Source organism: Fusarium venenatum (genome assembly GCF_020744135.1).
Source record: "Fusarium venenatum strain MPI-CAGE-CH-0201 chromosome Unknown EDB82scaffold_4, whole genome shotgun sequence".
Taxonomy (NCBI): Eukaryota; Fungi; Ascomycota; class Sordariomycetes; order Hypocreales; family Nectriaceae; genus Fusarium; species Fusarium venenatum.
The window spans coordinates 838,939-851,472 of NW_027072132.1; the positions used below are offsets into that span (position 1 = coordinate 838,939).

The 12,534-nt window shown below is 46.1% G+C and overlaps 7 protein-coding genes across 7 annotated transcripts; 3 read left to right on the forward strand and 4 right to left on the reverse strand.

Annotated features, from left to right (window-relative positions):
- Positions 1-79: 79 nt before the first annotated feature.
- On the reverse strand, positions 80-2,157 carry EDB82DRAFT_568988 (amino acid/polyamine transporter I; the record flags this gene model as incomplete). Its single annotated transcript, XM_025737014.2, has 10 exons — positions 80-267; positions 327-409; positions 459-504; positions 552-1,092; positions 1,142-1,403; positions 1,452-1,607; positions 1,652-1,721; positions 1,768-1,823; positions 1,881-2,029; positions 2,075-2,157. 10 exons carry the CDS (start codon positions 2,155-2,157, stop codon positions 172-174), a joined length of 1,542 nt encoding a protein of 513 aa, XP_025591917.1. The 3' UTR covers positions 80-171.
- Positions 2,158-2,978: 821 nt separating this feature from the next.
- On the forward strand, positions 2,979-4,587 carry EDB82DRAFT_561048 (uncharacterized protein; the record flags this gene model as incomplete). Its single annotated transcript, XM_025737015.1, has 4 exons — positions 2,979-3,156; positions 3,205-3,452; positions 3,504-4,307; positions 4,357-4,587. 4 exons carry the CDS (start codon positions 2,979-2,981, stop codon positions 4,585-4,587), a joined length of 1,461 nt encoding a protein of 486 aa, XP_025591918.1.
- Positions 4,588-4,889: 302 nt separating this feature from the next.
- EDB82DRAFT_436275 (tyrosine phosphatase-like protein) lies at positions 4,890-5,576 on the forward strand (the record flags this gene model as incomplete). Its single annotated transcript, XM_025737016.1, has 2 exons — positions 4,890-5,311; positions 5,360-5,576. The coding sequence occupies 2 exons, from the start codon at positions 4,890-4,892 to the stop codon at positions 5,574-5,576; spliced, it is 639 nt and encodes a 212-aa protein (XP_025591919.1).
- A 1,448-nt stretch (positions 5,577-7,024) lies between these two features.
- EDB82DRAFT_511509 (uncharacterized protein) lies at positions 7,025-7,944 on the forward strand. The gene is made up of 3 exons (XM_065608902.1): positions 7,025-7,437; positions 7,487-7,562; positions 7,611-7,944. The coding sequence occupies exons 1-3, from the start codon at positions 7,409-7,411 to the stop codon at positions 7,749-7,751; spliced, it is 246 nt and encodes an 81-aa protein (XP_065463185.1). The 5' UTR covers positions 7,025-7,408; the 3' UTR covers positions 7,752-7,944.
- Positions 7,945-8,637, reverse strand: EDB82DRAFT_511512 (uncharacterized protein). The gene has a single exon (XM_025737018.2). The coding sequence runs from the start codon at positions 8,613-8,615 to the stop codon at positions 8,289-8,291; it is 327 nt and encodes a 108-aa protein (XP_025591921.1). The 5' UTR covers positions 8,616-8,637; the 3' UTR covers positions 7,945-8,288.
- A 732-nt stretch (positions 8,638-9,369) lies between these two features.
- Positions 9,370-11,052, reverse strand: EDB82DRAFT_435088 (uncharacterized protein; the record flags this gene model as incomplete). The annotated part of the gene is made up of 1 exon (XM_025737019.2): positions 9,370-11,052. One exon carries the CDS (start codon positions 11,050-11,052, stop codon positions 9,370-9,372), a length of 1,683 nt encoding a protein of 560 aa, XP_025591922.2.
- Positions 11,053-11,185: 133 nt separating this feature from the next.
- Positions 11,186-12,399, reverse strand: EDB82DRAFT_288808 (uncharacterized protein). The gene is made up of 2 exons (XM_025737021.2): positions 12,097-12,399; positions 11,186-12,051 (listed from the first exon to the last, which is right to left on the reverse strand). Exons 1-2 carry the CDS (start codon positions 12,097-12,099, stop codon positions 11,653-11,655), a joined length of 402 nt encoding a protein of 133 aa, XP_025591923.1. The 5' UTR covers positions 12,100-12,399; the 3' UTR covers positions 11,186-11,652.
- Between the last annotated feature and the right edge of the window lie 135 nt (positions 12,400-12,534).

A 12,534-nucleotide genomic window follows, 5' to 3' on the forward strand; every position in this document is an offset into this window, starting at 1 on the left:
TTGTGTATGCCAAGTGATTGAATGAAAATAACTAGGTCTGTCGTGAAGTATGAGGAAATAATCTCCAATCTAGCCAGTCGTGGCGAGGCACTGGAACAAAAATAACATATATGGATCGACACTACATCGAAATACAGCAAAATGACACATCTTCGCAATACCTAGTCCAATTTAGACCTTTGTCGAGGTTTCAAACTTCCCTGGCACCGTTTCCATAACGTCTGAACCCGTCTCCTGAAAAGGTTGGCCTATTATAGCATCGAAATTCTAAAGTGATGTCAGGCCCTGATTAACGGCAAGCAGTATAATCGGAAAAGTAAACTTACCGGCCCTTGGAAGTCCTTTCCGCCAGTAAACCAGTACACTGCAAGCAACAAGTAAAAGCCACCTACTACCGGTGAAACATAGTCTGTCCCATATCAGTCACTGTCTTTGTCACTAACAGGAACAATACTTACTCATGGTATTGGCAGACACTGGGATTCCAGCAGGGAAGCAAAAGAACTAACCGATTAGCATCATAACAATCCAAGCATGTATGTTGAACTTACGATAGAAGTGACGATAACAAACGCAGCAGCAATACCATTGACAACGGCGCCAACTCTCAAACCCATCTTTGCTGGTGTTTTGTTTGTCTGGTAGTCCGCAAGCAGTCTTCTACCCCTGACAAGCAACGCAATAATAGGACAAGCATACGAAACGTTAAGGAAGATGGTACAAGACGCGATGTACGCACTGAAGGCCACGGTAGGACCCAAGTACAAAAGGCCAAAGAGTAGATTAAAGATATAGCAAAGCATGATTGTGCGGACCGGAACGTCGAGTTTGGGTTGGATGTGAGCAAAGAATCTGTGGCAGACAATACCCTTGTCACGAGCCATGGAGTACAACAGACGACTGGCACTGGTTATGCTTGCTGAGGTGCCGTTAATGAAGCAGACGCTTAGCATCAAAGCGAGGATTGTTGCGGCAGCGCGGGATTTGGTACTTTGAAGGAACATTTCTACTATGGGCATGCCAGTAGAACTTGCGAGGACTGTTGCTGGGTCGGTGAGGCAGAATAGGATGACTAGGATAAAGACAAATCCACTAAACGGTCAGTGACTGTTAGAGCCAACAGGTAAAGTGAAAGACTTACGTGACACCGCCAATGACAACAGCTAGTACCATAGCTCTTGGTGCATCTCTCGAAGGATTAGGCATCTCCTCTGTAAGATGCAATACAACATCAAACCCGATAAGTGAAAGGGCAGATTGCAACAAGCCAAGAATCCAAGCAACACCATTAGACCAACCAGTCTCGTTGTTGAAGTTTGTAAAGACTTGTTTGGCATCTGTCTTTTCAGACATGGATAGAAGAATGATACTGATGATGACGACAGACAGGATAGACCAATACACTACATCACATGTTAGATAAGTCCGTTTGTATCAAAGGCAGCACTCACAAGCACAGTCGTTCCAACGACCTAAGATTCTGTTTCCCCAGATATTACCGACCGTTCCGAAGGTGAGGATGGCGACGAAGAAGAGATATGTCTTCCAGGCTGTGGCTTCGTAGGCGTTGTTCGAGGCGACGACTGCGGCGGCGGATATCAACTGGGCTGTGGAGGTTAGCATGAACAACAACTATAAGAGAGGAACATACCAGCAAAAAAGGCCTGGGTGGTTACGACAGTTAACCAACCGGCGATATTAGTCCATCCAACAAAGAAACTCTGTTGTTTGTCAGTATCAAACAAAAATACGAAAGAGGGGGCATACCATAGATCGTTTCCATCGAGGCGTACACAAAGCGTACATGAAATGATACTGCCCACCTATTCCATTGTCAGTCAGATCCATTCTCATTTAGAATATCAGGTAGGTTTGCTTACCAGCAGTAGGCCACAAAGCTGCAAGTTCTCCCAAACTAGCAGCAAGAGCCAGATTGCAAAAGACACAAACCAAGAATCCATAAATGAACGAAACAGCACCACCAGAAGGAAGAATATACGCCATAACACCAGCGAGAGCAATCCAGGTACTGCGGGGTTAGTCAGTGCCACTGCTATCCAAAGAAATAACTAACTTGAGAATTGCAAACGCCATGGCAACCATGGTCAGCGTTGAAAGGCGCTGCTGCAGCACGCCTTCTTGCGTATGGGAAGTCATCTTGTTCGATTTTCGATATCTGTACTGCACTGAAACGCAAATTTCTGAGGAGAAAGGGGTTGATTCATATAGTCTCGTTCTAAAGTTCAGGTCACACGGGAGAGGAGGTGTTTAGTCTGTGTACAAGCGTCGCACAGCGATAAGCCAAGATTTCAGCACGACAATCGTCAACTTCACACATCACTCTTCCAATGACATATCTATCTCAAACTGCCGAGATACCGATACAATAACAAGACTCTATCTTGATAAGTCCAACTCTACCCCAGGTTTTCAGAAAGTATCCGCTAAATATACCGCAAACGGAAATATTTGGAGAAATTGAGATGACGCTGATTGGGTACCGAGATCTAGCGTCTTCAACACCAAAACTCAAGTGGCGAAAGAAGAACACGATAACAAGAGGCTCGTTATTCCTTGCTAGTGGATTGCGGGGGAAGCAATCTAGATGCTACATGGTCTGTTTTCTCTCGCGAAATTTCCTATTGCGGTAAGATCGAGGGGGTGATATCTGTTATCAAAGATCTTCATTTGAGGCTGAGGTTGACGATAGCTTGATTTCTCGTAAAATTCCCCTTCTGGGTAATTTCATTTTCGGATAGTCATTTGATTGGAGATATGATGGGATTGCTCGATGGAAATGGGGAGGCAAGATATGGAACCCGGACCGAGGATAAAATGAGTTGCCGTCCTTGCTAGATTCAATGAGTACTCTTTCTTCACATCGACTCTGGCTTGATTAATAGCTCTTCATTGCTGTCGACAGTTTGAGTCTGTTTGCGTTACTCTCTTTCCAATTCTCACTATCGATCGTACACAGAATGTCGTCAAAGGACGGCTACTCATGGACAGAGTCCCAAGGTCTCAAGTCCGGCGTTCCATGCATCGGCGCCATAAGTCCTCCTACGAATCTCAAAGACAACAACACAAAATACGATGTAATTGTTGTTGGAGCAGGATACTGCGGTTTGACTGCAGCTCGAGATGCAGCCATTGCAGGTACGTCTCATCATCCAGATTAATAGAGTGACTACTAACTCAGTACAGGCCTCAAAGTGTTACTCATTGAAGCCCGAGATCGCATCGGTGGCCGTTCCTGGTCATCAAACATAGAAGGCTACCCATACGAAATGGGCGGAACATGGGTATTCTGGGGTCAAGCTCACGTCTGGCGAGAAATCCAAAGATACAATATGCAGAGTGAACTTGAACTCTCATATGATTTCTCTCGAGGAATCAACAAATATCTTCTCGTCACACCTGAAGGAACTCAAAAGTTTACTCATGAGGAAGAGGTCAGTCACCAGTGCCAGCATATGACTGTGTTTAAGTTAACGAGAGTCTAGGACCAACTAATGCAAAGCGGTCTTCAAAAACTCGTCAACGTAGACGGTCAAGACGGGCGCGAAGCCATCGTCTTCCCTCACATAAGCAGACTCGACGCAGTAGCAGAAAAGTACGACCGCATGTCCATCGCAGATCGCATCGCCGAGATAAAGAACGACCTAACATACAACGAACGCATCTGTTTAGAAGCGTTCGTTCTTCTCTGCAGTGGCGGAACGCTCGAAACAACTAGTTTCTACGAATTCCTACACTGGTGGGCTATGAGCGGATACTCTTACCAAGGCTGTATAGAGTATCTCGTCAAGTACAAGTTCAAAGGTGGTCAATCAAGCTTTGCCATTAATTTCTTCAGAGAAGCCCTTGCAACTGGAAACTTGACGTACTCTTTCAACACGCCTGTCGCTTCTATTAAGAACAGTCCCGCTGGTGTTGAAGTTACATCTCGAAGTGGGCAGACGTTCCGAGCACACAAGATGATTAGTGCAATTCCTCTCAACGTTCTCAACGATGTTACGTTTGATCCGCCTTTGGCACAAGGCAAAAAGGCAGCTGCTGATATTGGACATGTCAACCAGTGTATCAAAGTCCACGCTGAAGTCTCGGATAAGGATCTACGATCTATGACGAGCATCAGCTATCCTCATAACAAATTGGCGTATGGTTTTGGTGATGGTACTACGCCAGCGGGAAATACACACATTGTTGCTTTTGGCGGACAGAACAATCATTTCCACCCTGAGGAAAACATTCAAACTACATTGGATGCTTTCCAAGGTTTTACTCCGATGAAGATCGAGCGTTTGGTAAGTTGAACATGACACTGAAGGGAAGGGCAGGGCTAACAGTGTTTAGGTCTTCCATAACTGGTCCAAAGACGAATTTGCAAAGGGCGCATGGTTCTTCTCACGACCTGGTCTTTTGACTGATCATCTTGGTGACATGAGAGCCAGTCAAGGAAACATCATATTTGCATGCTCTGACTGGGCTCTTGGATGGCGTAGTTTCATCGATGGCGCTATTGAAGAGGGAACACGTGCTGCCATGGTTCTTCGATCTACTTTGTCAGAGAGAAGCCATCTGTAATATCATTCAATATATTTCTGTACCAAAAGCTTAGTATTAGACAGTTAATTATCTACCTCTTAGAATATCGTTCGTATTATCATCCAATCATCTTTACATTTGAAGTCGAACTCGCCCCGTTATTATCTCCATCCAAGTGGCGGCGCAACATCTCTCTTGGGAAGTTGTACAGCGACCATCCTCGGCAATACCAAATTAGCTCTAGTTAATCTAGCGTAGTCACTACAACTCAAAATTTTGAATTGATGAAGCTGTCAAATCTTTAATCTTACACGATACCCTCACAACAACAACCAGCAAACATGGCAGCCACAACCAAGCCTCAAAAGGCTTCAGGTTATCTCTTCATCTACAACATCATCTTCGCCCTTGTTCGAATCGCTCTTCTCATCCGAACAACGTACTTATGGACACAACAAGGCAACGGTGCTGTCTGGGATGAACTCAACGTCACAGCGCGATGGACAGAGACTTTTACAGTTATGGAAGTTCTTCACGCGGTGGCTGGTCTTGTTCGTGCAGCACCAGCTACAACAGCGCTTCAAGTCGCGGGACGCAACACCATTATCTGGGCCATTACGAGAAACTACCCCGAAGTTGGTTTTAGAGAGGATGCGTATAGTTTTATGCTCATGGCGTGGAATGCAGCTGATGCGGTGCGATATTTGTATTTCACGCTTCAGACGGGAACGGGATCTGTGCCAGCTTCTTTGACATGGTTGAGGTATGCAAACAAATACTAAACAAAAGATCGAGACTAACAGATGTTTAGATACAACATGTTTATCGTGCTTTACCCTATTGGTATTCTTTCAGAGATGAAGCTTGTTTACGAGGTTATTGTACCTTCCCAAGCACGAAACCCAATGTATCAGTATTTGTTGTGGTTTGGATTGGCTATTTATGTTCCTGCTTTCTATATCCTTTTTGGACATATGTTGGCTCAGAGGGCAAAGTTGAACCGATCCATTTCCAAGAAGCAGATTTGAAATTATATTTCAACTTGAACTGCATGCTGATATAACAATACTTTATACAGGCCACGCTATTGCTGGGCTGTCAGATATATGGAGGCTAGAATCTTGTACTCAGGAAAGTTACCTTTCTATGCAGAAGCAGAATTTATATAATGTTAAATTCAAATTCAAGGCTCATCAAACATCAATTTTCTGAAGAATAATCCTGCAAAGCAATTCATGTTGACTGTTACAACCACTAACCCTTTACTCAATAGTCAGTTGACGGCATCGGGTCTCAGACGTGGAGTAATTGGGTTTCTTGGGCAAATTTAAGAAAAGTCAATTGCTTTCTCTGTCAACATTAGTTGAAGTATATCATGTCATGATTAGTTCGACGAGACGAATGTGAAACCTCGCCTTGGATTCAAACCCATATGTGGCGTTTATACTTTATCTAATGTAACTCTAAATTCAATGGGCATTGAACGGTGTATTCCAATGCATCGTCGATATCAGGTTATTCGTCTAAAGTGATAGAGAATCTTTAGATAGATGGTCGCCCCAGGGATTCACAACCTCGACAGCAGCCGCAAATGCTGTCGGTGAGCACACGATGCTAGACCGAAGGAGGTATTGTTGTCAGAGTCTAATTTGTCATGCTACATCGTCTTGCCGTAAGCATGTTCACCGTAGTTATCATGTTGAAGCGTTTGATGGACGTCGAAAGAGGTCATCTTGTCGCGTCGGAATGGTCAAACAGTCGAATATCTCAATCAATCTCGGATATTATCTGCATTTCGGAAATAACAAGAATTCGCTCTCATCGGTAGAGGCCAAAGATGATATGGCAGTTCGGATCCTAGTTGTGAAACCCGTTGCCATGGGTACTGTATCCGCGGTCTCGGAGTCTCTCCAGTGATATTGGCTGATCAAAAAGGAAGCGACACGTTGAATCGATAAGATATCTTTGGATCAAAGAATAAGAAATAATTGTACAAGTCGTCACGCGTATTGGGTGGCTCATTCGTTCACGTTGATCTGCGGCGGTAACTACGCGCGTATTTTTTTTTTTTGAGCAGGGTTTCGACGGGCGAGTACGACGGTGAGAAGCTCATCGCAATTAAATAGTGGCAGTGAAAGACGAAAGCTGGGCCGCAGTCGCGCTGTCTTTAGTAGGCGCTTGGAGATCAAGAGAGACACGACACGTGTATAAGCCAAGAAGAAGAGACTCGGTCTGTATATGTAAACATCAGTCACAGACTTACTCAGTAGTTAGGCGGTAACAAATGCCAAGCCAGACCCTTTATGCAGGAGTAGGTACACAGCCTACAAAGGACGCGCAATTGCCAAGACACAGCCTCTCAGTTAATCCCTGCAATAATTCACTGGTGGAGTTATGTCAAGACCCTTTGAAAGGCATTAATTACGGTATGAGTACGGAGTATTAATGCCAAAAGATTAATTATGCTTTTAGACAACTACTATTTGCCGACTCGTAAAACGGGATACCCTGTCTAGTAGTGAATCAACCTGAACTAACGGGATTAAGCTCTTCAGCTTCACTTAAACATTGCCTGACAGTCACTGTAAGTGCCAAGACTACGGTTAACTCGGCGTCTGCTCACGGGGTTTCCGCGTTATTACGCCAAGGTAACAGTCAAGGAGCCGCCAAGAAAAGAGACATTACAAGTACAGATCATCAAAAAGTCTTTTCCTCTCTTTTTTTTTTTTTACAGGTACCATTCACTGTCTGAGCCCCCTACCCCTGCCTTTTCTAAGGATTATTTCATTATATCTAACTTGTACTTCCCGTCTTTTTCTCTCCCCCCAAACTTGACCCCAACATTTACACACCTACCAAAATGTCTGCACCATACGATCCCAACCAAGGGTAAGCTACAGTCTTTCAATCAAAGGAATATTCGACTGACGATAATTAGTTACTACCCTCAGCAGGGTGGATATCCCCCTCAAGGCTACCCTCCTCCTGGCCAGGGCTACCCTCCCCCACAGCCTGTAAGTTTACCTGACAACACCAGTGTCAACATCACTAACAAATACCAGATGCAGTACCAGCAAGCGCCACCACCTCAAGAAGAAAAGAGCCACGGCTGCTTCTACACATGTATCGCCACACTCTGCTGTTGTTGGGTCTGCGGAGAGACCTGCGAGTGTTGTCTTGAATGCCTCGACTGCTGCTGTTAATCAATCACCTACCCAGCACTGCATTTCCCCCTCGTCAAAGCGCTTGCGCATAATAAAGAATGCATGATTTTTATTGCCTTTTTATCGTCACTACCCCCCGAATTCCATAGCTACTGGGTCTCTACCAGGTTCTTTTTGTAGCTCTCAATAACGGCCTAAACACAATACCACACACACATTTCATCAACCAAATAAGTCTCCCAATTAAATACCTGCGCATGTGTGAAGTTTGTTAGATCGAGCTTGACGGTTCTCCAACACGACAGCTTCGGCAGTTGGGGTTGACCAAACACTGAGCGTACCTAAACACGTATAAGTCATCCATCTCCAAAAGATTGTGGCAAAACATACTCTTCACTCTGTTTATCCTTGAATTTTGTACAATCGCAACCAGGAGGACATGTAACTGTTGGTTTTGCTGAAGAAGTGATTGCAGGCTGTCTACACGGTCTACAGCGAGAGCTGGTCAAGCACTGAAAGTATCTATAACAAACATCAGCCCGCCCCATGATGTGTCTCTAACAAACAAAAGTCAACTTACTCGGGACTTTGCTTGTCTTTTATTCCCGAGCAGTCACAATCTACCGGACAAATCACATTCGTTGTCGTGGGCGTGGGGTTGACCACGATGATCCTGACTAGGCCTGACGAAATGCTCTCGGTGTAAGTGCCAGGAGGCATTGTTCTGTAGTTTGTTGATGATGTGATCGGTATTCCGACATTATCACTGACAGGTTCAAAGTGTCTTGGTTGGATTGCGAGTTCCCTCTGGACCTCATCTAGTGGGTTCCTCATGTCATGTCGTGGGATGGCCTGGCCGACAGTACAGAGGAGGAGTACTGCGATGCCCTGTGAAGACAGCATGATGAGAATAGGTGTTTTCCTGTCAGGTATCAATAAATCTCGGGCGACAGTTATCCTGTTTCCCATACAACTAGTACAGGTCCTCAATCATGGAACCCAGTGGTCCGGCTCTGGGTTTATGTGGTCACCCTCCAGGCAACACCGACGGAGCTGTATCACCACTATTCACAAGTCTTGAGAAACACACGCAATCTTTGACATCATGCTTTTCATTTTTATTTCTTCAAAATGTGCTTTTTCAGCTGACACCGACCGGTCCCAAGATGAACAAAGTCGAAATGGTGGTGTTGTGTCCACGATAAGCAGCGCCATCAAGAGCGATTGAAGTCATAAGGCGACACTGGAGCCCAAACCCGGGAGCACGATTGGGATCATCCCACATCGGGCTTCAGGCAGGATGCTTCATCTCGTTTAACGCAGATCAAACCAGCACATCATCTCTCCTCCAGCCCCAGGCAAATGTCCGTACAACCTCGCCTCGCGGTCCTAATTTTTGTACAACACCGTTACCGTCACAGATCAACAATGCCACCTCATCGACTTCTCAAATCGAACACCAGAACCGATAACCAAGACATCTATTCTAGCGAAACATTATTCGCAACGCCTACTTAACACAATCCAAGATGCGATTGGCCTCTACATCAAAATGTCTCGGCCATGTCCAACAACATAATTCACCGACGGCAATCCCAAGCGAAACGAAACAAAACGCTTATCATCTATTCAGAAAAAACATCTCTATCTATCCCATTTACTTCTTTGTAACAGTTCTCTTCTCTCGTCTCCGAAGCACATAGTCCCACATCCTCTTAGCGCACCCATCAACGTCAAAACCACGACTCTCAAGATTCGAAAGCACAGCGTACAGAGCCACCCATATCACCACGCACACATCCCAGATATGTGTGAACCACCAAAAGACTTGGTTTCCAAGCGGACACGTGGCGTACTCGAATTTCCACTCCCAAGTTTCTTGGTCGAACCATAGACTCAACAAACCCGCATTTCCACCAAAGTCGCCCATCATGCTGCGTACCGTGATCTCGCGTCGGCCTGGAATACCTTCACTTCCTGGGATCTGCTGAGCCTTGGCGTCGGACCAGCTAGCGACTTGCCATGACCGCTGCGAAGGATCTGTTCCGTCTGTTTGGTTGATGTAGTGGTACGTGTCGCAACCTGCGTGGTCATGCCCGTTGAGCATCAGACCAGGACGACCATAGCCTTTGCCTGGGGCATTGCTCTTTGCGCTCATACCCCACATACCCTCCAAGAAACCCCTGGTGGCATCAACACTGAGCTGGTTCTGCTCCTTGAGACCTCCACCGTCGGCAGCAGTGTGAAAGTCAAAGAGCGGTGCATCAACACAAATACCCTCGGGCTTGTACATGGGAATGTGCGTGAGAATCAGTGTAAACTCTCCCCTGTACTGCACTGCACCTGAAGTCCCGATGACATCGTTGATGAAGCCGTACGTGGCATCCTGAAGAGGAAGAGACTTGGCCGGTGTATCGAGGTTCATATCGTTGACACCAATGATGCGCAGCTGAGGAATCACTTTCGTAGAATCGGGGTTCTCGTCAGAGTACAGAGTAGCTCTCGTCTCAGGATCCGTAATGGGCAGCTCAAAACGAAGCTCATAGTTGGTCTTTCCAAAAACTCGTTCAAAGCGCTCCAATCGCTCCTCTGTCAAGTCTCCAGCGTATCCAATATCATGGTTTCCTGCCACGTTGAGCATTCTCTTCTTCCAAGCCTTTTGTTCATCACTACCATCCAAAACTCCAGATACTGTGTAATTTTTACTTGGGTATTTCGCCAACTCGTCCGAAAGCCTCTCGGTTCCTTTAAACACACGGTTCCAGAACCGTCGGCCTCGCTTCTCAAACTCGTTGTCGTCGATCCATTGACTACCGACGAGGTCGCCGAGTACTGAAACATGGGTAGGGTTGGTCCACCAGTTTACTTGACGGTAAATATGCGCCAGGTAAAAGTCATTACCCCATAGATCGAACCGTTTGCGCTGCGACATGAGCCAGTAAGGAAGATCCTCCATGAAAACATCAACAATGTCATGAATAATCTGTCTAACTCGCTCACGGAAACACCAATGACTCGTCTGAAAAGTCACCTTTTTGTAGGCAGACTTGATATGTGGGAACGTGCCCAAGTAGTTTGTAATAATCGATGTATCGCCTTCTAACTGGGGATCGCCCAGCGCAAGCAGTCGAAAAGGCGCAAGCTTCGCATTATCGTCGGCGGTAGGCGTCGAAGGCCAGTGAAGCTTTTTTGTAAGAGAGTAAGCCTCGTGGCTATCGCGCGACTCGACAGGGAATGCGCATCCTTGGATGACGGGGAAGAGGTAGAGGTAGAGAGTGAAAGCTACCGAGAGCGGCACCAAAAGGCGCAGGCCATGGCGGAGAAAAGCCACGACGTTCATGTAGCCGACCTCATGCGCGAACCACTTGGGGTCTATTTTGTACAGAAATTGGCCAACGGGAGTGTTGACGAGAGCAGCGCAATAGTTGGTAAAAAGAAAGATGGTGGTGATACCCCTGGAATGTGTAACGACACGTGAAGACAAAAATGGCTTAGTCATGCAGAGACCCCTTTTTAGGGAGTAGGGGCAGCATCGTTTGAAGGAGGTATCATTGGTTTCAAAATTGGCAGTTATTGTCTTGCCAAGTCTTGTTTATTATCGCTTTTTAAATTAATTACAGAAGACATTGGACGTTGAGCGTTGTGTTGTTAATTGCAATGCCGTGATCCCTCCGTCGATTGATGCTACCCTGATTCGAGATCTACACTGCATCCTTGCTTGTCTGTAAAGTGTTCAATTGGGTATCTACTTTGACTCGCATTGTATCGAGATTTTTGAAGAGCATTTCGTTTGTTCGTACTTCGACGGTTCTGTTTTGACGTGTTCCCTCGTGGCGAGTTCGTCAAGGCATAGCCATGTAAAGTTGTAGGTAAGCACCAACATGCAACAGAAACCACCAGACGTGATCAGTCCATGATGGCAGATATAAACTTCACCTCCTCATTCCTCATAAATCTCTTCGTCCTCTTGCGGCCACTCCACCTCAAACTCGGGATCGTCCTTCTCATGCTTCGCCACAGCAAACACAAGCAAGCTATTATTCTTCAATCCCAATTTTGTAGGCGTGCTCTCTCCGTCCCCCGTCTTGAGCTTCACCCATCCCGACGAGAGATCATTCGGAATCTTCAATGCGCCGTACACAATAATCGAGTTCTCGTCGACATGAGTGTTCTTGGGAGGTGAGATGGACGTGGTAAGACCCTGGGGGTATCGCTCACTTATGACGCTGGTAAGTTCGGCGGTGACGTTGGAGAAGGGTGCGAGGGCGTCGATAAAGAGGTAGATGGTATGGATGCCATGCTTGAAGCGCACAGAAATGTGTGCGTCATCGAGATCAGTCTGAAGGTTTGTTAGTGGCGGTCAACAGGGCGGTTGGGATCTTACCATCTTGTCGATCTTTGGAGGTGTACGGTTTGGGAAAGACGTCAGAGCAAAGAGTCGTCTTCTCTTGTTCGATTCACGAGGGGCAAGCTGGAATTCAATTTGGTGGGGCTAATCGCGGCTTTGCCAGACACGACATCACGTGCCCGCGCGTAGAGTGATTCTTTGGGTGAGCAATTGAGTCTCCGTCAATTATATGAGCAGGCTTCATTAGCATATGCAAAAGCATGAAAGACTTCTTATCGGATCCGCAACCAAGCCAAGCCTGGTAGTGTTCGGATTTACGTTATCGTAACGAACCAGGTAAATATCTTGGTTGTTACAGACCGGGCATCAACACTGGATCCGAACAACAGGGTGCAGCATCGTTGATAGCGACCACACTATTGATACGTCACCTTTGTCAAGGATGGGATGACTCGATGACATCTGATAGTCAGG